Here is a 25,504-nt window from a genome sequence, read left to right on the forward strand (position 1 = left end):
GATTGGACACCCCTGAAACAGAGGGTGTGATAGTCCCATAGTGTGGTTCCGGTATATTTAAAAGCAGTATGCCTCAGTGCAGAAGTTCACTGGCCAATTAATAGTGCCCCCAGTGTAGAAGTACCACACTATTAATGTGGTCTCGCCAGGTTATGGCACCACACTGTAATCCTATTAGTAAGTCTCTGCCCCACATTCCTAAGCACAGTGGTCATCCACAGCTAATGCATTACCCATAAGCTCAGTGTCTGCTGACAGTATCCGCAACAGTGAAATTCCAACATGTTCAGACCTGACACTGGCTGCGAAGGGACTAGGACTTGTATATCTGCTGTGAGAAGCAGCAATTATCCATTTTGAATACTTGGAGGCAAAGCTTCAACACCCAGATCTCTAATTTACAGTTTGCGTAGGTAATTTCACGTTGCCTTAGTCAGCTAAGTTCAGTTTGTTCCCAGTGGCATGATTGCTAGGCTGGTCTACCAGGCAGCTTCAGTCTATAGTTCTTGCACAGCAGGCAGTGGCACTATGTCTTTTTTTTATTTATACATGGATGCCACTGTTAAGGCATTAGCTCAGCCAATTAAAGCCTTTTCCCCCTTGACCCATATGCCTTACGAGCAGAGCAGGTGTGGGGTCATTTTGACAGCTGAGATCACACTAGAGTGAAAACTGGATTGTGCAGTAGAGTCACCTTGCTCTGGAAGACTTTGGCTTAGGACAAATTTTAGGCCAAATTCTCTGAAATTTTACCTACACTCTGCCCGCCCAGACATGAATCACACAGTCTAACGTGAATCATCAATCAGTTGCAAATTTTTTGCAAACTCTGTGACAGCTTAGCTGGAGTTTTTTCTAGAAAAATAGAATGCTGTACTTGCTTACACACCCAGAATACAATACAGTCATATTGTTATGGACATTAAAAATATTTTAGCTGAATGCTACTGTTCACGAGTAATGATTGGAAGATACATTAATGTCTTAATGGCATAGAAAACTGAAATGTACCATTTTTCTCTGGGTTTGTATCTTGTGTGCTTCGGACTTGAATTTCAGGTTCCTAGCAAAGGCTTCCCTTACAGGAGGTCTGTCCTCAGCCCAGACTGAGAAAAATGTTTTACAGTGCATCTGAAGTTTTTTAGGTGAACATTCCAGAATTAATTCATTCATTTGCACTGCTCTGTGAAAAGGTTGGGGTTCCTTTCTCCCTTTTTATTATTGTGCTGTTTCTCCATCTTTCCATTTCACTGTTTCTCATTTCCCTTCTGTCTCCACTGTCTTCAGGAAGTCACCTTTTCCTGTTCCTGGACATCTACAGCTTATGTAATTCGTCATGTTTCACATGTGATTTCTATATACACTACCTGTGAGGTTTTGTGGTAGAAATCCCTGTTGATGCCTGTAGCTACAAAGTGAAGGACTGTCACATTATAATAGTGGTGTTACTTACTTGTTACCCACAGTTTGCTTAGCTACCTGTACCCTGAGCCTGTTCAGTCTTTTCATATATCCAGTTAGATTTAGGGTTGCGCTGTACGTGAATGGGGCTATGTTACACTCATAGCACAAAATAAAACTAGGAAAACCATACAGTAAAATAAAATAGAACATAAACATACCAGGACCACTGTTACTGAGCTGTGTGCATCAGCTGTCTTGTCCTTAATGGTGTCATTATTTGCACCTCACTGCTCTCTGCCTGGAATTCTCTTAGCTTTTAGCTCAGTGTTTCATTATGAGCTGTTACAAACCATGATGCGTGTCGCTCTGTTGCGTCCTGAAGTTTCTGTGCTGGAGTTATGATGGTGTTATGTTGCTCCATTCAAGTAAGGCGTTGCCACTGTGTGATTTGGTGTGTTTTACTGCTCCGGTGAAAGAAAGTACTGTGTAGGTAGATGCTTAAAAAATCATTTTCTCGCATATGAAAAGCCGTAAACTGCATTTGTTGTTGTTAATAATAATAACATTTTGTTTTATATAGCGCCTTTAAAAGTATCTTCTTACAGTGCATTGAATTGGAAGTGGGAGGAAAAATTTACGAGGAGATCAAATTAAAAATCAAGGATTTAGAATGTTCTGGAGTTTCTGTGGCTTTTGCTCTGAAAATAATGTGGAGAAGAATTCATCTGTTTCCCCCAGCTGTTAGACTCCATTTCCTGTGTTCTTGTTAACATGAAATCTCCCGCTTAATTGATTCAGCACCAGAAATCAAATCTGCCGTGAAAGCTGCAGACTGACTGAAGGAATTAGTCCTAATTTGATATAGTTATTTCCCGCTGAAGCCCTGGAATGCGTGTTAAGAAATAGTCACCCATCTGAGAAGTTGTCTTGTAGCAGAGAGAAGAGCAGTGGTGGTGTGCGCGCTGCCTGGCGCCGCGTGACGGTGCCGCCCCTGTGCCCCCCCAGGCCCTGCAGGAGAAGGTGTGCGAGTTCCAGGCCCGGCTGCTCAGCGAGGAGGCCGGCCGCAAGCTGCAGCTCCAGCGGCTCAGGCAGAGCCACGAGCAGCACGTGCGCGAGAAGCTGGCCCTCATCCGCAGCCTGCAGGATGTGGTCCGCGAGCAGGAGGCCCAGCTGCGCAAGGGAGAGGCCGTGGGTAGGTGGAGGCGCCGGGCGCGGACCACCAGAGCCAGCGGGCTTCAACACGGGGGGCTCTGCAGTGAATTACCTGTATGTGTAATACAGCTACGGCAGAACGATGTTTGTGGGGCGAGCTGTACCTCTTATTTGTAAAAGAACAGCCCTCAGTTTCAACGCCCTCACTGTGGCATAAGGAATCCCTGAAAGAAACCAAATCTAGGACCTAAATCTTGGACATCCGTCAGTGGGATAAGGAGCTATTGTTCGCCTCTACTTAATTTTGCAATGTCATGTCCTGTGTGTAGAAAACGTCTGGCTGTGGTCCTGGACAGTCCCAGTCCCAGTCCAGTGAGTCTCACGGGTCACCTTTCCCAAAGGAACACCTGTAAATTACTGATGAGTTAATCGAGTGAACGATCAGTGAACAGCGAACGATCTATTTCTAAATCACACATCTGTAACACCTGGAACAATTCGACTGGGAACACCTGTGATCAGGTGATTTATTTTCAAATTAATAAAAAAAAGACTTGCTGATGTGATCAGCAGCTTAGAAGAGTCCCTCATGTTTAAGATCAGCTGCCTGGTGGTGCCCTGTGACCCTGGTTTGGGGATCAGAAAAGGGCGGTCCAATGGTGATCTTTGAAGCCTGCTGGACGGGGGAGACTCCTGTCACGAGGGGAGGGGAGGCAGGGAGACAGCTGGCGTTGGTTCCCGGTGACGCCTGCACGCTCGTCCCTCTCCGTCCGCAGGGAGCCGGCGCTCCAGCCTGGGCAGCAGACCCGTGCCGTCGGTGCAGCGACTGGCGGAGTCCCTGAGCTCGGCGCAGGAGGAGAAGAGCCGGCTGCAGGAGGAGCTGCTCCTCGCTCAGGACAGGCTGCGCTGCCGGGACAGCGAGCAGCAGGCCACCATCAGCCGGCTGCGCGCACAGGTAGGGAGGAGCTCCAGTGGGAGGCCAGGGCAGCAGAGGAGAAGTCTGCATCAATATAAGCAGCCCCAAGCACTTCACATATAGGCCAGGGCAAACTGTAGCCTCCGCTGAAGGCCAGCTCCCAGCTGGGTGATGGGTGGCAGCCCCACGGCACAGAGGATCAGGAGGCGACGTGGTTTAACATCCTGTCTTGCCAGTTACCTAAGAGTCAGGACCTCCGTTTAACTTGTCGTCTGAAGGGCAGCACATCGTATACTACAGTGTCCCAGGTCACTGTCTTAGGCCGCTTCTGATGCAGAAGGAGGAGTGCCAGCTGCAAAAGACATTTGGTTTTCCTTAGAGGCCTCCCATCCCTGTCCTGACCAGGCCCAGCCTTGATTAGCTACTTCGACTGGACTGAATCGGGCTTCACGCTGGTAATAACACCGCTGTCAATATGGGATTTTGATGACAGTTTCTCAGGTGCTTGAAATCTTGCAGATTTGTGAAATTGTCTTTAGATTAAATTCCATTTCTCGAATAAGAAATCATAGATTTAAAATAGCCCATTAAAAAGTTTCAAATAAGGACATGGAAGGGTAGCGTAAAAGAGCTAGAAGACTCCAGTTTTCTCAAGGTTAGAATTTCACATCTCTGTGTTACAGCAAAGTACAGTGAAGGCAACTTCACCCTAATAGTGGGGTGTGTGGGTTTGGCATGGCCTGGTGTGAACACTAAGAGGCTGAGTCCTGGGGAAGAGTGAGGAGCCTTCTTGAAAAGATGGGACAGCCTTTTTTTTTCCGAAAAGCTCAGTGAGAATGAAGAGGTGGAACACTGGTTCCTCCCTCTAAAGAAACAGTGCCTGCTGCCCCACCTGTGTTTCACTGGTCCATCCTCACCCTGCAGCCAAATGTACCGTCCTGCCCAACGTCTAGAGCGTGTTTTCCTCGTCTTCCCTGTCTGGGATAAGGGCTGGGGCCAGGCAAGAGCCCAGAGCAGCCCCCCCCACACACACGCCTCCCACCCCCAGGCAGTGAGCCAGGCGCAGGCTGACTGCTGTCTGTGATCGGTTGGCAGGTGGAGGATCTGAAGGAGAAGCTGCTGCTCCAGGCACAGGAAGTGAACAGGCTGCGATCCGAGCTGGTGAGTTGCTGTAAGCCAGCAGTTCAGAGAAGCTGCACAATTGATTGTGCGCTGTAGTGACTGGGGAGGACAAGGGGGTGAAATCCTGCTCATCACATGTCTGAATGTCTCTCCCATGTCTTCTTACTGCATTATCCACTGTAAAATATGTCAAACCCTATTTTAACAAGTGGCTTATGAAAGATTGCCGGTGTTTTAATACCCAGAAGTAAAACAGGTCTCTTTGGTACTATGGTTTAGGGCTTTTCTTAGATAAATGATAAGATATGCAAAATAAATTTGTGGAAAAATGCCTGACGTATTCCTGCTCACACCTGAAGAAGCCGCAACAGCAGAAGAGTTCTTTCATCTTTCCTTTTTTCTCTGTGGAATTTACCTTGACATGCTCATTCGTGGGACAGCAGGAGTGCAGTGGTCCTCATTGCTGCCTCACAGCTCTGGGGCCCTGGGTCTGAGTCCTGGGGTTTTATTTGAGTGGGGTTTGTATGTTCTCCCTGTGTTCACGTGGGCTTCCTCCCACAGTCCAAAGACATACTGGTAGGTTAATTGGCTTCTGGGGAAAATGGCCTTGATGTGAGTGTTTGTGTCTGTGTGTCCTGTCCAGGGTCTATCCCGCCTTGCGTCTGTTGCTTGCCAGGATAGGCTCCGGCTCCCCTCCAACCCTGAATCGAGCGGAAGGGTTAGAAAACGGATGGATGTTCCTACGCAGTCTGAATTCCTCTGATGCACCTCAGCTGTTAGATACAGTATTGTGTGCTTGTGTTGTTTCCCTTCAGGGAGCAACAGACCTGGAGAAGCAGCTGGAGATCCTGGTGTCGGAGAACGAGCGGCTCAAGCAGGAGCTGACGCAGGCAGAGGGCCAGGGCGCGTGCCCGGCTCGCGCCGACTGCCGGCACAGCCAGGTGAGCCGGACGCGGGTCTCTCTGGCCGCCGCGGGTGCACGTGTGTGTGTGTGGGGGGGGGGGGCCGTGCCCAGCGTGTTCCTGAACTGGCCATGTGCTGGGCTGCCCCTAGGACGCAGAGGCCCTGCGCTGCCGGCTGGTCCAGCGGGAAGCCGAGCTGCGGGAGGAGGCCGGCCGGGTGGCGGAGCTGGAGGGGCAGCTGGAGGAGGCGCGGCGCGAGGCGGGGGAGCTGGAGGGCCGCCTGGGCCAGAGGCTCAGGGACTGCCAGCAGGCCTTGGCCAGGCAGGCTGCCCAGGCGCCGCACGTCAAGGTCAGTGGGGAGGAGCTCTTGCGGGGGGCTGGGACATGAGTTTCTGAACACAGAAGGAATAGTGAAGCGTTTCATCAGTGCAAACACTTTCTAAATGATTAATGCCAAACAATTCGCTGTTGCTTATTTTAGAAATTAAGTAATTTAAAAAGGGTCCTAAATTAAAGTTTCGGCGATTGAGAGAATTTGTCACGGTAACTTATTCACTACTTGTTCACTCACAGAACATAACAGGTGTTACAAACAAGGGAAAGCCCTTCGGCCCACCTAGCCTGTTTGGCAGTTAGTAGATAAATGATCCGATGATCTCATCCGACTGTTTCCTGAAAGAAATAAGGGTATTGGCTTCAACGCGACTGGGTAGCTTGTTCTGCATTCCCACAGTGCTCCTGTTCTCAATTTTAAATGCACTGCCGTCTAGCTTACGTTTACAGAGCAGTGTGTGCAGGAGTTTATTCCTGTAGTTGCAGATACCCACAAGTGCAGAACTATGCCGGTAGGCCCTGGCATACTGACGGCTCGTTTCACTCCCTCGCGTTCTGCAGTACGTCACCAGGACGGTGGAGGTGGAGTCGGCCCAGTCCAAACAGGCCCTGTCGGAGGCCCAGACCCGAAACAAGGTCCTGGAGGAGCAGCTGGCATCCCAGCGGCAGCATCTTCGAGAGCTGGAGGGGCAGCTGCACGACTCTCAGAGGACCTGCAGCCAGCTCCGCGCCCAGGTCTGCAGGCCCCGCCCATTCCCAAGCCCCGCCCCTGTCCCGCCCCCTCTTTTCGCCCTTGCATTTCCATCCCTTCGCCTGTTGGTGGCGCTGCCTCTCAGGTTGGCTGGTCATTGAGTTTGATTTGCATGTTGCAGGACAGGACTGCAGATGTGATGGGGGAAAAACACGCTTTGACGTGCGGGGGGGGGGGGGAATTAAAGATTTGTGAAGCTCTCCTTGTTCCCAGAGCCTGTAGGCTGCGTGTCGTGCTGTAGCCCCTCAACACAGCCCTCTGACACCCCGAACCTGAGCCCTCTGTCCTCCTGTCAGCCTGAACTGCAGGAGCCTCTCCTCGTAACGGCTGTTTCCCCTTGATTTGCAGCTGAGCACGGACCGGAGCCGCCTCTCTGGCCTCCTCTCTAGTGCTGCTGGGAGAGGCAGTTGCGAGTTGGTCCGTAGGTTGTCGAAGGTTGGCCTTTTATTTGAAACTTGGCGGGTCAGGGATCCCTCAGTAAAGGGCAGTGGTTACATTGGGAGCTGGTAGATTAATTTCCATCAGCCAGTGGGAAGTGTAAAGCCTCGGTTGTAAAATAGATTTATTATATTTTAAAACATTTTTATTGCTGTTGTCCTGATCACACTTCTTGAGGGATCATTCCAACATGTTCGTTGGTGACAGGGACAGCAGGCAAAGGCAAGCTGTCTCCGTCTCTCAGAGATGTCCCTGGCTCTTTTTTTCTTTTGAGTTCGAGATAACATCTGTAATGATTCTTTTGGACTTTCCCGTATTGTTGAGTTGTGTTTATCATAGCACCTTTCTTTAAAGAAACGAGGGAAATCTAGCTGTTCTTTTCCTGTCCGCCATGTAATGTCGAATAGGATTCACAGCGTGTCTGTGCTCTACCTTACATTGCACTTGTGGATCCTGTGTGGAATCCCAGCTGCACTTGTTTCTGCTGCTGTATATATGCTTTTGCTTCCCAGTGCTGTAATAGGCCCCTTCCATTCACTTTTACTGACTGTATACTGGATTTCACCTCCGTTTTGCTCCAAAATTAGGTTTTGGTGTTTTTTATTCGAAGAGGATTTCAAAATCCTTAAAAAAATCAAAACCCTGTTATTTACCATCGTATTGATTATGCAGTAGATTGGAAGAATGTTTTAGTTTGCCATGCTCGTGTTAGAATCGGCTGAGCTGTGATCTCCATGGTGCGCGCAGGAGGTGAACGAGTGTGCGCAGTGCTGGCAGAGCAGTGGGGACGCGGGGGCGTGCTTCTGACATCCTTTGCTTTGGCCTGTCTCTCAGATCCAGATGTACGAGGGGGAGATGGAGCGGGCGCAGGGCCAGCTGGAGGCCGAGATGCAGTCCCTGGAGGAGGAGAAGAACCGCGTGATCGAGGAAGCCTTCATCAGGGCAGAGAGCGAGATGAAGGCTGTGCACGAGAATTTGGCCGGTGAGATCACAGTCCTCAGCCCAGAGCAATGTTCAAGCTCATGTTTATTTGTCATTCCAGCCTTATACAAGTATACAGTGGAATGAAATATCGTTCCTCCTCGTCCACGGTGCAAATACAGGCAGGACAGACGGGACACTGACATAGACATTGTAGACAGGATACGCATAGTGCAAAGTGCAAATGACAAGGTAAATACATAATACAATCTACACAACACACTGGGGGGATTTAAACCCTGTTTCTGGAATTGGGGTGGGCGCAAGTAGATTCCAGGGTGTTGAAGAGCCTGAGAGCCTGTGGGAAGATGGCTGTTACCAGAGAAGTACTGGCTCATAAGTCTATAGCCACTGGTAACAAGGAGAGATTTGTGAATCTTACCCTGTTTCCAGTGGTTATAGACTTACATAGATCAGTGTGTTCTCAGATGTAAGAGAAGTCAGTGTAACATAGATATAAACACAAACATTTAAAAAAATGACCCAGGGTGAGAAGTCAGGGTTGCAATAACATTGAAGAAGACATTCATGCTGGTAATTATATGCAGAACTGCATTTTTCTTCAGTTCTGCTTAAACGAATGCTTTGAATATCTTTGACATCTTCCATGATAATCACTCCTAAAAAAGTCTGTGAGATTAAATCTTCAGGGACTTGCTTTACTGGTACCTGGTGTTCTTTATTTTGATGTCATGTCTGCTGTCCCTGAGTGGATGTGCCTTATGTCTCCTGTGTAGGGAGTCTGTGGGACCCCTGCATGTCTGTTAGCTGCTCTGTGCACCTCTTACCCTGTCCCCTGTCCTCTGTGTTCAGGAGTCAGGATGAACCTGCTCACCCTGCAGCCAGCCCTGCGCACTCTCACCTGCGACTACAACTGCCTGAAGAAGCAGGTGCAGGATTTCCCCTTCATGTTGGAGACGGCGATCTCTGAGGCCAAGCAGGAGGTGAGGCTTGGCTGATCCTGGGAAAATCCCTCTTCTTCCGGCTGCTGGGAATTGGGACAAGAGTGACATGTCCCATAACAGCAAGACTGGGTGGCCTTGGTTCACCTGTTCCTGTCCTGCTGAAAATCCTACTGCCGTTTAATCATTTTAAGATTTCTTCGGGAAGTGGTAAGAAGCACACAACTGAAGGACAGCCGTGGTCCAGGTTGATTCAAGCCTCATGGACTGGACTGTAGCACTGGAAGGGTTTAAAAGTGGGACAGCTTGGGTTTTCTGACCATTGGAGAGCTGTAGTGGGAAATGTGCGGTCTAGCGTGCCACGTGGGTGGTGTTGCGCTTTGGCGTGAGAGAAAAGGATGGTATGTGGGCTATCTGGCTGTGCCAAGGGCTGCATGCCGCCCAGGCATCACCTGCTCTGCTTGTGCCCACAGATCTGCCAGGTGATCGGAGAGGTTAGCAGTGCCAACCAGGAGCTCCTGCGCAAGTACAAGAGGGAGATGACCTTGAGGAAGAAGTGCCACAATGAGCTGGTCAAACTAAAAGGTGGGAGTCCAATATCAACCTCTGAACATTAAAAGGAGGGTGTCCGTATTCAGTCTGTTTGCCATTTTTAAAAATATGCTGCTCTTGCATGCTACTCTGTAGATGATGACTACAAAGTTCCTATTTGTACAAGACAAAGGTTACTGATTCAGTTTTATTTAGTACTGGATAAATATTGCTTTGTAGCCCACTAAAGGACAGGATCATTCTAATTGCTGAAGCTGAATTGATCTCTGAAGCTTGTCTATGGACTGTGCACATGGGTTGTTGATATACAGTCCAGTAGTGATTTTTTTAGTAGAAGTAGTGAAACTTCCATTTTCATCATTCCTTGTCCTCATTTCTTTTTATTTTCTCTCCATAAGGAAACATCCGTGTTTTCTGCAGGGTGCGCCCAGTCTGCAAAGAGGAGCTAGACGCCACTGAAGCCAAGAATATTGTGACCTTTGACCCAGATGATGACGCTGTCCTACACTTATCGCACAAGGGGAAGCCAGTGATGTTTGAGCTGGACAAAGTCTTCCCCCCACAGGCCACACAGGAGGAGGTGAGCACGGACACAGACAGGCCGGACACTGCTACCTCTTTGTCAGCAGGAAGCAAAGACTAACGGAAAATCCCTTTTTTTGAATCGCCAGGTTTTCCACGAAGTGCAAGCACTGATCACGTCCTGTATCGATGGGTACAACGTGTGTATATTCGCCTATGGACAGACGGGATCGGGGAAGACCTACACTATGGAGGTACAGTCACATCTCCCTTGTTCTCTATTGGCTATGTTACACTGATTAGAATATAGATGTCTGCTTGTGGACTGTTTCATCCACATGAAAGTCAGTGTTCTTTGGAGTGGCTTCCATAAGGCACATGTCCTGAGATCTGCAAAGCCTGACCTGTTGAAAATCTCCTGCCCGACCCCATCAGAAAGAAGGTGCTTTGTTGAGACCAAGGCGATGGCAACATGCTCTCAAAGTGCTTTCTAATGTGATTTTCCTTCTCTCTTCTACATCAGGGGGTCCCAGACAATCCTGGCATCAACCAGCGTGCTCTCAGGCTGCTGTTCTCGGAGGTGGCAGAAAAAGCTCCTGACTGGGACTTCACCATCACCGTCAGCATGGTGGAGATCTACAACGAGACACTGCGGTGAGTCATCCCTCGCATCACGCCTCCCTTTTTCCTCCAGCGTTCAGGCACACGTACACCTTGACCATCGGCGCACAAGGTTGCGCACTGCCTTATTCAATTAAAAGAGATTCAGCTCATTCGTCCCTTTATTTGGCTTGACGCCTTTTCTGAGAGAGCACTGGAGTAGGCTGGGTAAAGGTCTTCAGTTTCCACTTACTGCTCCCCACCTCCCGTGACATGAACCTAACGTTTCAAATGAAAGGAAGAAAGCGTGGACCTCATTCCCACGAGAATCCGGTCACAGTGTGGGCCTCGTCCGTTTGCTTTAGGAATCTGCTGGGCGACAACCCCAACGAGAAGCTGGATATTAAGATGTGTCCAGATGGCAGTGGGCAGCTCTATGTCCCTGGACTGACGGAGTTCACCGTGACGAGCGTGGAGGACATTAACAGGGTGAGTCTCAGTGAAACAGCCCCACGAACAGACTGCTTCAGCAAGGCGTGTGTAGACATGACTGGTTTTTGTCTCTGTAACGTTTTTGGTGTTTTACAGCATGTTTTATTTTCCAGTGTAAAATACTAGAAGTATAAGAGACCATTGGTAAGAACGTTCCTTCTTGTTTGGTGGATTGTTTCATGCAGCTGGTGTAGCGTTACTGATCAACTGAGTCTCTTATATTTCTAGTATTAGTTTGGACTCATGTGAAGTGACTTGACTTAGTTTACCTCTTATGTAAATCATCCTAAGACATTTGCTGTACATATTCTGCAATTTGATTGCAGTATTTTAAATGAAATTCTGTCAATGAAGAGGTCAGAATGGGTTTTCACGCCCTTAGAAACTGCTGGTTCCACACCTGGGGACAGTAAGGTTTGCTGTGCTGATAGTGAGTTGGAGAAGCGCTGTTGGTCAGGAATGCAGGCCCTGGTGTTTTAAGTGTTGCTTGCCACCCACTCCAGGTGTTCGAGCTGGGCCACATGAACCGGGCGACGGCCTGCACCAACCTGAATGAGCACAGCTCCCGCTCCCACGCCCTGCTCATCATCAGCGTCACTGGGGTCAACTCCACCACCGGCCACCGTACTGCTGGTCAGTACCTGCTCCCGGCCCCGCCCCCCCTCTCTCTGCTCCCGGCCCCGCCCCCTCTCTCTGCTCCCAGCCCCCCCCCCCCCCCTCTGCTCCTGGCCCCGCCCCCTCTCTCTGCTCCCGGCCCCGCCCCCTCTCTGCTCTCTGCCCCGCCTCCTCTCTGCCATTCCCCTTTCCCAGCTCCTGCCCTGCTTTGCAAAAATAAAATGCCGTAACAGGGTTGGATTCTTAGTTGAAGCAGAGGTGAAAATTTCTGTAATAGGTAAATGTTTTAATATTGTAATATAACCGATCTGACACCATCTTAAGGGCAGAAAATCTAAATAGTAATCCTCCTCTCTCCACACTAGTGTTAGAGAATACTTAGTAATGAATAATACTTAATCATTTTCTTGTGAATTTGTGAATAATTTGATGGTGGAGAATTAAGCCAAAGCTTAAAAGACCAGTATTTATTACACATCTTCCAGACATTTTATGGTGGTCATCTTCCAGAGATGCCAGACTTGTAAGCCATGGAGTCAGACGGTCTCCAGCATTACTGGTTGGGTGTCCAGACTTCATGGACTGGCCGTGTGCTCAAAAGCCATCTGCTTTAACAGAGTGTTCCCCCTCAGCAACCGGAGAGACTTTTCAAGATGCAGGGCCACACAAAATACCAGCCTGCACGATCAGTGGACACTCCGCTCACAGCGGTGTAAAATGCTACTGTAGGTGTTTCTGGTGGGTGATTAGAAAGGCCAGGTCACTTGCAAATTGGCACTGGATGAAAATTCTGCCGATCCTTCGGGCACAAATTAAAATTGCATCGGAGCCATCAGACTGCTGAGAACACCTGGGCACTTCCTTAAAGACAAGGCTCCGAAGCTCCGTGTGCCATCCTGCTGCGTGTCGCCGAGGTGCTGACGCGAGCTGGTCTCCGCAGGGAAGCTGAACCTCGTTGACCTGGCCGGCTCGGAGCGCATCGCCAAGTCAGGCGCGGAGGGCAGCCGCCTGCGGGAGGCGCAGTGCATCAACAAGTCCCTGGCGGCGCTGGGCGATGTCATCCACGCCCTGCGCTCCCGACACGCCCACATCCCCTTCCGCAACTCCCGCCTCACCTACCTGCTGCAGGACTCGCTGAGCGGGGACAGCAAGACCCTCATGATGGTCCAGGTCAGCGTTCAGGGCAGCGCGGCGATGCGCGGTAGTGAACGTCGCGGTCCGCGCGGTTGGCGATGCGATGAGTCGCACATCTTGAAGGTCTCGGTGCCACACTGTACAAGTTGTTCATAAGGGCAGTAGTCAAACCATCGTTCCCTGGTTTCAGCTGTGTAATGTGTGTAGGTATAATATAGTCCGTTTTGGGAATTATCCCTCAGTGTGTGGTTCATTCTGCAACAGCTTTTTGAAATGCTCTAATAACACTGTCGTCTGGATAGGCTCTAGTGCTGGAGTTGTGATTGGTTTCTCCTGGGATTTGTGGGGCGGAGTCTCATGTTGTTCCCTAGTCGCTTAACGCAGTCCTCTCTCCTGCCCTCCCTCACAGGTTTCTCCCCTCGACACCAACGTGAGCGAGTCGCTGTGCTCGCTGAAGTTCGGCCAGCGAGTGCGGACGGTGGAGCTGGCCAGCGCCGCGAGGAAGCAGGCGGAGAACTCCTCTGCCTCCTCCTCGCCCACGCACGACAGTGTGGAGGTAAGGCCACTCCCTGCTCTCTGCCTCCCCACCCGGTCTTTCCAGTGCCCTTGGGAAACAAGTGGAGGAACTCCAGGATTAAAACTGGGCAGTGTGCCTGTTCATCAAAGCAGGCCAACTCCCACGCCGGATTATTTCCTTTGATCTCTGTGCTGCAGGCCTGACATACCTTGTGCCTTTTAGCATGTTAGATAACTGTAGAGCTTTTAGGAAATAAGATCTTCGTATAGCAATGATGAAGGATCCAATGACACTCCCTTGTTTTTGAATCCTGTTTTGAAATTCCAGCCACTGAAAGCTTTTTGTATTGTTATAGCCTGACGCAAACTCGCAAACTCGCATTTACTAAGGTCAGGGTGTAGAGAAATGAGTTGCAGTTCGGTGAAGGATTGAAAGAGATTTATTAATAATGAAGATGCCTCCTGGAGATCAGACTGATAAGAGTAATCCTCTACCTATCTGATCTGCTTGCCATTGTTCACAAACATCCTTTTATACTTTAAAACACCTCCTCTATGTACCTAACATGATATTGGAGAAGCACATATGTTAGGATCAATATATTTAGGGTTGATCTTTGATCCTTCCTATAGACCTCCATATATGCAAGACAACAGCGTGCTTGTTCAGCTTATCTGTCAGTTTCTTTTGTTGCAACAACTAGTGCTTGTACAGCGTGTCCTTCACACAAGAAAGTCTTGCACACAGGAAAATCTTACACACAGAAGTCCTATAAAGGGCGAGGTGGGTGTCTCTGTGAGCACTGATCAGCCAGGGCATGCTTGTGTTTGCAGCTGGACTCTCCTCCTGTAACGCCGGTGCCCATACCCAGTGCCCGGGCGAGCAGCCTGACCACCACACCGATGCCAATGGCCAGGCCGTCAGGGAGCACCAGGAGGAAGCTGCAGCAGCCGATTCCAGGTTTGTCACTGCTTGCTCACTTCCTCGCTGGAGTACCGCTGTAGTGTAGCCCTGTGTGATGCTGAGCAAAGCTCAGTGCAAGTGAAAAGTCTGAGGTTGTGCATCGTCTTCTACAGATGTGCACTGTTGATACTAAGAGATTGGTGGTCCTTCCTTTTCTGTGTTGGAACTGAAGGGGGCTTTCATAACTATTGCTTGTGCCTAAATGTCTTATAATCTCTGTCTTTAGTCTAAATTCTAAATTCTGTCTTTAGTCTAAAACAGTCTAAATTCACGAATGTTTTTGTTCCCCTTTTTTCTTGCTTTTTCTCTGGGCAAGATTCATTTCCAAGAACTTAATTTCCCCCAAGATCTTCTACACTATTTGCAGCCTCTTTCTCTGGCTTGGCCTGCTTTCACGTCTCTTGTTTATTGACTAGGAATAACTGAGCTATAAGTTGTCCTTTAAAATTCAAATGTTTTTTTGTAGAGTCTTTTTTCTCCTCTGTAATACCATATGATTACTGTTCCTGAACTTGTGGTTTGCTTGCAGCATCGAGTAACATTTAAAAAAGTGCAGTTACAAGGTCTCAAGGGGAAGGTATGTGGGATTTTCTCGATTCCCAGCTTTGCATGGATACCTCATTGCATGGTGCCTGTAGTCCTAGAAGCATTAACATGGCTTCAGCCAGGGGATGCTTACTTTTAATACTTTTGTTTTGGTTCATGCAGCACATGGCTCCATTGCAGTGTTAAGGTTGTGCAGAGCTCTCAGAATCTATTACGCGGATGAATTGTTCCAAGAGACTTAATCTTTTTTTTCCATTCGTTCGTAGGGAAAATGAAACTCACCGCCTAACTCTGGGCAGCCCTGTGGAAACCCAGACCCCTCAGTCACCTGTCCAGCCGGAGTGGCAGTCGGATGGTTCCAGTGAGATCAAAGATACTGGACTACTGGGGGTCCTCCAGTCTCCTGGATTTAGAGTTGGTGATCTGTGACTTATTGAAACTGAAAATCCTAGAGAGAAACTCACCCTTTTGAATAAGCATCGGGAAACCTGTGTTCTTCTGCATTTTGAACTCTTTTGAGCGGGTGCTGCGCATTTTATTTTGTTTTGGAGAACCACAGAGGATACCACTTTCCCTCAAATGCTGCTATTCCTCATTCTTCCTGTGATAAACTGAAAGGAAGGCGATTTCTCCAAGGAACTTCTCCATTCTCTGAAAACGTTGAAGACCCTCTTAAACAGCATGAAGACAGGGGACCAAAATGCTTAAGTCTTCCAATCCCAGAATCACTCCAGTCCAGCTTTGTTGGAATCAGAGCTAGCCTTTCCCTCTTCCTGTCTTAGTTTACCCCATTAGGAAACCTTGTTTTCTACTTTTTATAAGAATCAAGACCGGCAGATGGAGGTACTACACTCACAGTATTTCTAAGCAAAATGCACTTTATTCAGTCTGGTAAGATGACATACCTGCATATTGTTCTTTTTATACTTTTTGTTTAAAATTGTTCTTGCTTTTCTGTTTTTTTATATGAGTTCTCATTCATCAATCCAAGTTTGTACACTGAATAAAGCACCTTGAGGTTGTTAGAACAGCTGGATTTTTAATCATTTTAGATGTAAATGTGCTGGAAGAAGATTGTATATCATATGCATATTGCTCTGTACAATTATTACAGTCTTTACATTTCCAGAGAATCGTTTATTAGGATATTAAGTATGAACACCTTGTGGGAGTAATGGGTTGTGGCACTTAGAAAATATGGGAGCATGTCTTTCCTTTACTGCTCTTAAGTGCTTTTCTTCTCAAAAGCAGTTAAACTCAGGATGTAGAAACAGAAATATTTAAAGAAATTGCAAATAAGAATTTTGACATTTAGAAATTAATAGCAAATTTGCTTCAAATTACAAAAAGGAAACTGAACCTGTGTATTCCCACTTAAGCCTGAAAAGAAATCTATATATAAATTGAACAATTTCAAAGTATCAAAATCCTCAATTTACCTGGAATGTAAACAAGTGCAATATGCAAATACTTATTAGTGTATAAATGGTACAGCTGTAGGTTGCTTTTTTGTGCATAATGATGTTTTAATCAAAATTAAAAAGCCATATTTTTGAAAACCATCCTTTTTCCTCCTTTTTTTCAGACTTGTTTTCTGTGTGCAGGTTCAGCAAACAAAATCACTTCTGTAGCAACGTGGCCTGAGCTAGCAACGAATCAGTTTAAACGTAAATGCGCAGTTTTTCATCAAAGCTTAAAAGCAGAATCCACTAATTTCATGTTTACTGAACATAGGCATGCCTGCGCTAGCTCATCAATGAGTTCAGTGTGTTCACGTGCAGTAGGTATATTAAGTGACGTTAATTTGTCATGACCGCTTTAATTAGTGTTTAATGGGACTCAAAGAACAAATGTAAACTTGTTCATTTTGTGTTATGTATATGAAGTTTTGTTCTGTTTTCATTTGAGTTTCATATTAAAACTTGTAAAATGCTTTTGTACATTTTTTTAAAATAACCTGGGACTGAAATTATTTTTTCCAATCGACAGATTTTTTTTGATTTTTCTAAAAGCTGTTCAATAAACTACAAATTAATCTTTGTTGTAGATGTGTTTTTTACAGACTTCAAGACTGGCAAGTCATGAATGACTAGAGAAGGAAATAAAATCTAAAATGTATAAAATGTCAGTTTAATAAAGATTCCTTTCGTACATTTAATGTTATTAGGCGTCTGTTCCAATTGAAAAACGGAACCTTTTAGTATTGAAAAGGGAAATCGAATAAAATCAAAATAAAGATCCTTGCACTAAACTGGCATTGTTAAAGTTCTAAGCAAGTTACCAACTATTACATTCAATGTGTACATCATCTACTTACACAGACATTTAAATAGGTAAATTAAAGCTTTTTTCATGGTGTCTTCTACATGAAATAATGGATTTCACACTGTAGCCATTTATAGATATATATATTCCAGCACTCTCGGGTTCAGGTGGGTATGCGCCCCCGAGAGCGCTACACTATATAGCGCTGCTGTATGTGTAAATCCCACGCCATTTACTTGTACGTAAACCAACTCCGTAACGTACCCCCCGAAACGGCACAAACGATGAAGCCCACCGCACTCGTTAGTGCTGCGTTTGTATCGGTTTGTGCTGTTGAAAGTAACTTCCAAGCTGTTCTCAGGCCCGAGCTATAGCGCCTTCTTTGTCGGGTAATTACTGTACGGTACGTGACCATGCAGGCGGCTTTGACCGCTAGTAACCCGTTTGGAAAGTTCAAGCACTCCGCTACTGGATGCGAGGGTAAGGATGTCTGTATTTTTGTTTCTATGTTTGCCGGGGTGGGGGTGCTGATGATTTTGCCTTTAATACCAGTATTGTCTGTGCGTTTATGTGAACAGGAAAACTAAGTTTGTCTCCAGTATCATACCGTAATCACAAGAGTTGCGGGTTTGGCCTTAAAAAGCGAAAATTATCAAACAATTGCATGTTCTTGAAAAAGGCTTCAACTAGCACGTCTTAATACATCACAGCTGTGTCAATATTTTTTTGTAAATATACAAATCGAGGGACGTTTAACGATTCGACTCGTCTTTTTTAAACCACATATTTAAGAAGGTAGTAGTTCAGGTGGGTAGCTGCGCGACACCCGAAGAAGGCTCCACGGCCGAAACGTTGTGTTCTCTTTCTTCTTTTTTTCCCAGCATGGAATAACCTATTACATATTTAAGAATGCTAGCATTACCAAATTTTAATATTACAAGATCGCTGTTTTACTATTTATGCAAAGCAAATTCGGAACCGTGAAAAAGAACCGGGGAAATAGTTTTTTAAGTGGCACTATGTACAGTACTAAGTTGACCTTGGTAATTTATAATACATCTGCAACATTGGAAACTCTTACACACGCAGACTTCGGAAATATTTAAAATATTTTCATTTTTACATTAAATTGAACATATATCTAAGTTTAAAAAACATCATTATCCTTGTCTTTGTATTGAAGTATTGATGAAGTCACCTCATTGAAACTTTAATTGAACATTTACGATTTGTTTTCAGTTCAATTTAATTCAAAATACTTTATTTATCCCATGGATTCAGATCATGAACAGTAAAAGGTTAGCATAATATTGAATTTTGACGACTTTTTAAATTAATCAAAATTAATTTGCATCTCTCTCTCTTAGAGAGATAATATATGTTATTATGAAGCTCTTAAATACCTGTCGCACACTGCTTCCACTAGTTCATTACCAGACATCTGATATTCATAGCCAACATTTTTACCACCAGCACTCTTTGCACTTGACTACAGTAACTTTATTTTATAGTATATTAAATGATGGCTTCTCTAATAGTAATAATAAGGAGCGACATGATGCTCCACTGGTTATCTAAGCGAAGACGTGTTCACATTGTATTTACATGTATTGCTTTTGATTTTTAAATCTTTAAACTGAAGGAACCTTGTCAAACGCTCATGGAAATATATGATATCGTGACACCTACTGGTATAAAGTAACCAAAGGGATACTCTGCCAAGACACCGGGTATAAAACATTTAGATGCGTTTAATCGTTTATGTAGTTTTTATAAAGTTGTCTTGCATAAGTGTATATATATGTATATGAATAAGTTGTTTAAAAAAACAAAAACAGAAACATTTTAAACTGTCGGACTTCATGTCTGACACGTGATATACAGGCTCCCCCAACTCTACTGCAAACGTTTATACTTTATTTTTCACTGTCATTCGAAAAGATAAAAAAGGCATGTCCAGTCGCACAAAACGCTAGAAAAGCGCTTCACAAAGGCGTCTTAGAAGCTTTATTGCACGAAAAGCGAGAAAACAGGGGGAACCGCCTCGTCTCGGGACAGTGACTTGGCTTTAGACTGAATAAGAGATGCTCATGCCCGGTGTTTTCCGTGGCCGGCCTGGTGGCTCCGCGGGCTGAACCATCGGACACGTCTAAAGTTTAGAAAAGCAGATCGACTCCCGCTGAGTGCCGTGAGTTGCAGACGAGCCCCGAGCCTCCCCGTCAGTCTGAGATCCAAGCCCCGGGTTCGGCTCTTGCGCTGGCGGGGTGAGTTTGTGGAGGTGGCTGTTCTCTACCACGCCGGCCGTTTTGGGGGGCTCCATTTTCGGGGCCCTTCAAAACAGGGGAAAATGGGGGGTTTAAGTCCTTTGTAAATGAATAGTTCTGAATTCTAAAAAGCAGCCCCTTATACCACTGAGACACCTGCAGGACAGGTGGGGCACTAGCAGTACAAGAGAGGTGCAGTCCTAACTAGGGGCGACAGGGGTCTCTCAGCAGCACCTTTCTCTTGATTCAATCAACCGGCCGCAAGCTAAACCATACCGGCAGACAGCCTCTCAGGGGAATGCCACTGTACCAGGGTGTCTGAAAATCCTTAGCGGTTGTATTCTTTATGTATGATTCGGTGAGTTAAAGTTTCTATTTATCTTCAGTAACATCCGTGTTGAACCCTTGTAGCGGAATCCACAGCTGTCATTCAGGAGCCGAGCCCGCCTCCAGAGTGACCTTCCTCAGCGGACACGCCCCGTCCACCTGTTCCACAGGTGCGCCCGGCAAGATGGCGGCGGGGAGAGGTTCTGCGGCGTTAGGTGCGTGTGCGTTTTATTTCTAATTTTCTTGTTTTAAGAGCAAAAAAATCAAATCTCACTTTCAGAAAAGCTAGGCAAAAATGTGTTGTTGTTTCTGCTTTTGTTATTGCATTTGTTTCGGTTTAATTTGTGTTTTAGGACGCCGAAATTTGTGATCTCTTTGAGCGTGCTCTCGAAGTCTTAATTAGTATGTTTTTGTTAAGATATGGTATCTCTAGGTCTGTTTCCTTTATCGATAAAAGGCTGTAGTGTACCTTCAAACAGTCAGCAGCTGTGTAATCCCCTTTTGGGATTCGGGCTATAATAACACTTTCCGCTCCAAAATGATAAAATATTGTAAAATATATTATAAACTAATTCGTTTGTTGTTTTTTACTTCTCCAGGTGACAAAAAGATTTCAAGAACGGGCCTCCAGTTCTGAAAAAGATTTTTTTCCAAGGTAACGTTGTTCCTACCTTCCGTTGTACTATTAATATCTGTGTAACTCGACAGGGAAACGTGTATTTTCCAACATTTTAACACCAGAACATGTTTATACTAACTATGTAACTTATTTTCGTTTCGTTGTGCTTTTGTTGAACAGAAATAGAAACTCTAAGGCGCTGGTTCTTTTATTCACATGGTGACTCCAAAATAATAAAATACTGTAAAATATATTATAAACTTATTCGTTTGTTGTTTTTTACTTCTCCAGGTGACAAAAAGATTTCAAGAACGGGCCTCCAGTTATAAAAAAGAATTTTTCCAAGGTAAGTTATATTCCTACCTTCCGTTGTACTATTTATGTGTGTAACTCCACAGGGAAACGAGTATTTTCCAACATTTTAACACCAGAACGATTTATACTAACTATATAACTTATTTTCGTTTCGTTGTGCTTTTGTTGAACAGAAATAAAAAAAACTCTAAGGCGCTGGTTCTTTTATTCACATGGTGACTCCAAAATTGTAAAATATATTATAAACTAATTCGTTTGTTGTTGTTTTTTACTTCTCCAGGTGACAAAGATTTCAAGAACGGGCCTCCAGTTATGAAAAAGAATTTTTCCAAGGTAAGTTATATTCCTACCTTCCGTTGTACTATTAATACCCGTGTAACTCGACAGGGAAACGTGTATTTTCCAACATTTTAACACCAGAACGATTTATACTAACTATATATTTTAATACATACTATATATTTAGTTTCGTTGTGGTTTTGTTGAACAGAAACTCGAAGGCGCTGGTTCTTTTTTATGGTTCTTTTATTCGCCTGTTGAATCCATTGGGTAAAGAGATAACACGAACACATTTTAACGATGGTTTTCAGTGCGGGGAGTTAAATGTAATATGATACAGGCTGTAAGTAGTACTTGATCTTAAATTTACAAGTAGCATTGAATTCCTACGTGGCTGAACCTATTTTCGAAATTCTGGGGTAGTGGGATTGGGATTTATGTGAGATTTCTCCTGAAGTTACCTGTTGGTTTATTGAATTTGAATTTGAGCGTGTTTTTATATTTCTTTATTCAGGCATCTTATTTAAAAACGTTAATAGACTTTAGAATGTCAAGTTAATCGATACAGCAAATCCGATATCTTGTTAATTTGATCCTTTTTCTTTTGCCTTCAGTTCTGCGGCTCCTGATCCTCAGCGCTCCGGCGATCTCCTCTCCAGCAACTCGTCGTGCTTTGGCAAGTTATTCTTGACAAGTGTGCTTCTCCTTCAAGTTCATTTTTGAAACCAGCGGCTTGATCTGTAATGTTTTCGACTCAATGATGTATCTTGACCACTGCTGCTACTGTATGTGCTGTGCATTCTACAATAAAAGCTCTTGATTTTTTCATGCATTGTCTTGTATTTTTTCAAATCATGCGAAGGGTTGTTTTGCACTTTGCGCCACGAGCCGCAAGGGGGCACCCTATCGCATTTTCACTTGAAAACTGCGGGGGCTACCCCCTTTTTAAGTGTCTCCAAATTTTCCCGCCTTTTTAGATAGTCTCTGGGGGGGTTAGGGTCCCTAGCAGTGAGCGCAGGTACAGCCCCAGGGGGAGGAGAACTGAGGATAGCTCTAGCCAAGCCCCCTCACTCCCAGCAGGAGAGGAAGGCGGGCTGGTGATGGCCTGGGTCCCGAGAGAGACGAGTCAACCGGGGCGGACTCAGCCCATCAGTCACGGCTTGTAACTGACAAGCTCGTAACTAAGTCCACTCCAGGTGACCTGCCTCTCTGCAGGGACCAAAGCCATCACCAACCTGCCTTCCTCTCCTGCTGGGAGTGAGGGGGCTTGGCTAGAGCTGTGGTCAATCAGCCAGCCCCCGCCCAACCCCTCTCCTAAAAGGGGGTGGGCGAGGCTTGGTTTGATTGATGGGAGGAGACCACGCTCTGAAAGAGACCCGATATATAAGTTTTTTGGCGGGAAAATCTGGACCCACTTAAAAAGGGGGTAGCCTCTGCAGTTTTCAAGTCAAAATGCGATAGGGCGTCCCCTTGCGGTCGGGACTTCAAGGATAAAACAGCCCATCGCATGGTTTTTAAGAAACTGCAAAATCTCTCCGCCAAAAAACTCACCAACATCAAGGTTTTTCAGGACCAAGGGAATACAGAACTCTGCACAAAAAACGAAAGAACAAAATCAAACTTCAAGTAACAATTTATTGAGCGAAAATTGCATACAAAACAAAGCATTCCAGTAACGACAGATGCGCAGGCTTTGAAGTGAAAATTAACATGCATTTAAATTACAAAGTGTCAAAGCTCGGCTATATTAATGCTAAATGCTTTTACAAGTCAACAGAGAACGAAAAGACTACATGGAAAAACACAGAAACATACAGCACGTTACTGGTTCTCCAAGGCATCTGTCGAGGCAGCGACCAGAATGAAGACTGGAACTTCGTTGGATTTCCTGCAAAAGAACAGAAATCTGTATTAGCTGTGCTTTCTGTTACAATCAGGTTCTCGAAATTATCCCAGCTTCTTACAATAAATCGAACCTCTGTATTGACTGACACGTTCAGAAGATGAAACAGTTGAATACCGAAGGCACAACACAATCAATACAGCTACAGTGTATCGATTAGATAGAAACTACCACAATCTGATGTGCCTTTTTACGATTTTTTTGCTTCGCATATTCTTTTTTTGAAACAACTTAGTTAACACATGAATAATGTATCCAAATCTTTATAGGCTCCCTTGTTTTAACATTTAACAAAATGGTTTCTTGTGAATCTGTATTTTGCGCATCAAAAAGGTAAAAAGTGATCGCAGTTTTAGCAGAAAATGATTTCTATAAACCGCAGGGTTACAGTGCTGTCGGGTCAAAAGTACCCTCGCCGTGAAGAAATCTAGTATCTCCTGGTTTGAGACTACTTGTGACAAGGTGCATCACGTTTTCCAACATCAATTTTCGGGAGGGACAGTATATACTGTACTTCAGTTTGATACGTGTGCTGTAAACGAATAAAAAGGTTTATACTTACACAGATAATTCCCGCAGCTGAGCCGAGCATGTCCTGCCCGAAGACACCAAGCTGGAAACACAAGAACAGACGCATTTAGAGGAGCATTTAAAGACAATTTAAAACAAGGTTTTTTCGTTTTCACCAGGGCAAGATAGTGCAGAATTAAACTAAATACGTGTAAACAAATTAATAAAACGTTTATACTTACGTTTATACTCCTATTATTTAACGCGAGCCATGTCCTGCCCGAATACACTAAACTGAAGACACAAAACAGCAGAATTTAGAATTTAAACTAAAAAGTATTACATTTTACCACGAATATAAGAACATATCACCCAACATACTCTAGAAAGTAATGAAAAAGCTCTACAATTCTATGTAGGCAACTTTCGGTTTGGATAAATGCCCACGTTTGATTTTGTGAACCAAGTTAACGAAATGTTTGATAAAGAAAGATTTAAGATATACAGAAAGCGACGTTTTCATTCTGGCAAAACAGCAGTGTCTTTACTCCTACAACAGAGCTTTTCTCCATGTAAAAGGAATAGACGCGCTGTCTGTGTAACACAAGTGGCTTGTTAAAACTAACAAAAGCATTTTCTAGGAAAAGAAAAGACATTAAAACTGCTATATAGCTCCCAACGAAAAGACGTGTTTTACCTCTTTCTCCTGTGAGATTTAGACTTCATAATTACATGAGTAAAATTTTATCTACGTTCAAATAAACGAAAATGAAAAAATAAGAATAAAAACCGTGGAACAAACTCGCTCAGCGTCCTTCTCTCCCGCAGAACCTGGCGGACAGGTGCGCGGGGCGTGGCCTACGAAAGATGTCACTCGAGTGGGCGTGGCAACAGGCTGACGGTGCAGCTTTCCTTTGTCTTGGCTCCTCCTCCTCGAGCATGCGTTCAGAACCCCCATGAGTTACAAGTTTCAAAATCGCTTTTTTCCCATGTCCACCTGAGTAATCACAGTTAGGCTATTTAATATTTATTAGTATCTGAGAGCCACAGGAATGTGAATGAAAGAATTTAAAAAAATGTAGGCGAGCTGTGGGGTCTAAGGATCTTTGCAGGACACTTTCTGTTCTATAACCTGATTTAACTTAACGCTGCACCAGGAAGTCAGTTTTAATCTTTAAGTGTTTATCACACATAATTTACCATTTTTGTACTTTTTAGCTACTCATGCAACTGATATGTTCATTTAAGAAGTTACAAGAACATGAGAAAGTTCAAATGAGAGGACAGTGTTCAATCCATGCAGCCCTTTTGGCTACTGGTATCAGTTTGATTCGATCACCTCATGAGACATGATTGCTAGAAAGAGGACAGGCTGTTGGTTTCAACAAAATGGCTGGATTGCCTGTGCCACTCTCCCACAACTCTTTGCATAAAGGAACTTTTAAATACACTTCCCCATGACATCCACTCACGTTTCCCTTGGTCCATGTCAAAGTAGTTCACACTGTATTACTGTAACTTAATTTTGGTTACTACTTAACTCATTAGTTTAATTTTCAACACTATTGCACTGTACTAAAGTACATATTATATTCAAATAAATTCTAATTTCTCAGTCTCAGTGCAACCCAATTCTAAACTTTAATTCTTCCCCTAAGCATTATATATGGATAAAAGATGAGGAAAACTGGAGTTCACAAGAGAGGAGGTGGAAGAATAGTTATAAGAACCCACAGCGACCCCAGACAACACGGTTACACTCGTTAAACCAGACGAACCCTCCCTTCCTTTTGAAGAGTCTAAACCTACCAGGCAGGAGATGAACAATTTCCTACAGAGGTCAAGAGCAGGATCAGCACAGCATATACACCAATGGTGTCCTGTAAAAGTATTATGAATACTGCGAGAGGCTCAGGCAGAGACTCTGGCAGCTGTTGAAAGCAGCAGGGAGGAAGAACTAGCTCAAAGAAAGCTGGCTGATTGCACAGAGGCGTCTGACGCCACTATGGGCACCAACAGACATATCTAACACTCCAGACACACCCCCACACTCTCCTCTCCTGCTGATAATCACAGCCCCCTCATCTGAGCAACCAGACGCCTACACCAAGATGTCTGGGCCCCCAGCTCATGGACTCTCAGGCCACAGTCTACAATCCTCCTACGCCTCTGTCCTCTCT

At 45.2% G+C, this 25,504-nt stretch overlaps 1 protein-coding gene and 2 long non-coding RNA genes across 12 annotated transcripts in view; 2 read left to right on the forward strand and 1 right to left on the reverse strand.

Moving 5' to 3' along the window:
* kifc3 (kinesin family member C3) overlaps nt 1-16,882 on the forward strand; it is a 36,258-nt gene extending 19,376 nt beyond the window's left edge. For 8 of the 10 annotated variants that reach the window (XM_088613613.1, XM_088613611.1, XM_088613604.1 and 5 more), the window contains 19 exons: nt 2,410-2,596; nt 3,333-3,511; nt 4,568-4,633; nt 5,410-5,535; nt 5,648-5,845; nt 6,391-6,564; nt 6,929-7,015; nt 7,853-8,000; nt 8,813-8,943; nt 9,375-9,486; nt 9,852-10,033; nt 10,125-10,229; nt 10,499-10,629; nt 10,941-11,064; nt 11,571-11,700; nt 12,623-12,852; nt 13,226-13,372; nt 14,167-14,293; nt 15,109-16,882. In XM_088613613.1, the coding sequence (XP_088469739.1) occupies nt 2,410-2,596; nt 3,333-3,511; nt 4,568-4,633; nt 5,410-5,535; nt 5,648-5,845; nt 6,391-6,564; nt 6,929-7,015; nt 7,853-8,000; nt 8,813-8,943; nt 9,375-9,486; nt 9,852-10,033; nt 10,125-10,229; nt 10,499-10,629; nt 10,941-11,064; nt 11,571-11,700; nt 12,623-12,852; nt 13,226-13,372; nt 14,167-14,293; nt 15,109-15,131 (2,607 nt within the window). In that variant the 3' untranslated portion in view covers nt 15,132-16,882. Of the gene's footprint in view, nt 1-2,409; nt 2,597-3,332; nt 3,512-4,567; nt 4,634-5,409; nt 5,536-5,647; nt 5,846-6,390; nt 6,565-6,928; nt 7,016-7,852; nt 8,001-8,812; nt 8,944-9,374; nt 9,487-9,851; nt 10,034-10,124; nt 10,230-10,498; nt 10,630-10,940; nt 11,065-11,570; nt 11,701-12,622; nt 12,853-13,225; nt 13,373-14,166; nt 14,294-14,825; nt 14,874-15,108 lie in introns of all 10 variants that reach the window. The other 2 variants (XM_088613605.1, XM_088613609.1) reach the window with 2 other exon arrangements.
* A 2,843-nt stretch (nt 16,883-19,725) lies between these two features.
* LOC148644541 (uncharacterized) lies at nt 19,726-21,737 on the forward strand. The gene is made up of 5 exons (XR_015928714.1): nt 19,726-19,913; nt 20,309-20,353; nt 20,609-20,663; nt 20,913-20,965; nt 21,526-21,737. It is a non-coding gene; the product is annotated as an uncharacterized LOC148644541 (long non-coding RNA).
* A 795-nt stretch (nt 21,738-22,532) lies between these two features.
* On the reverse strand, nt 22,533-25,209 carry LOC148644542 (uncharacterized). The gene is made up of 5 exons (XR_015928668.1): nt 25,134-25,209; nt 24,022-24,321; nt 23,567-23,618; nt 23,377-23,427; nt 22,533-22,799 (listed from the first exon to the last, which is right to left on the reverse strand). It is a non-coding gene; the product is annotated as an uncharacterized LOC148644542 (long non-coding RNA).
* Nucleotides 25,210-25,504: the final 295 nt, after the last annotated feature.

Source organism: Lepisosteus platostomus, chromosome 20 (assembly GCF_059453375.1).
Source record: "Lepisosteus platostomus isolate fLepPlt1 chromosome 20, fLepPlt1.hap1, whole genome shotgun sequence".
In the NCBI taxonomy this organism is placed as follows: Eukaryota; Metazoa; Chordata; class Actinopteri; order Semionotiformes; family Lepisosteidae; genus Lepisosteus; species Lepisosteus platostomus.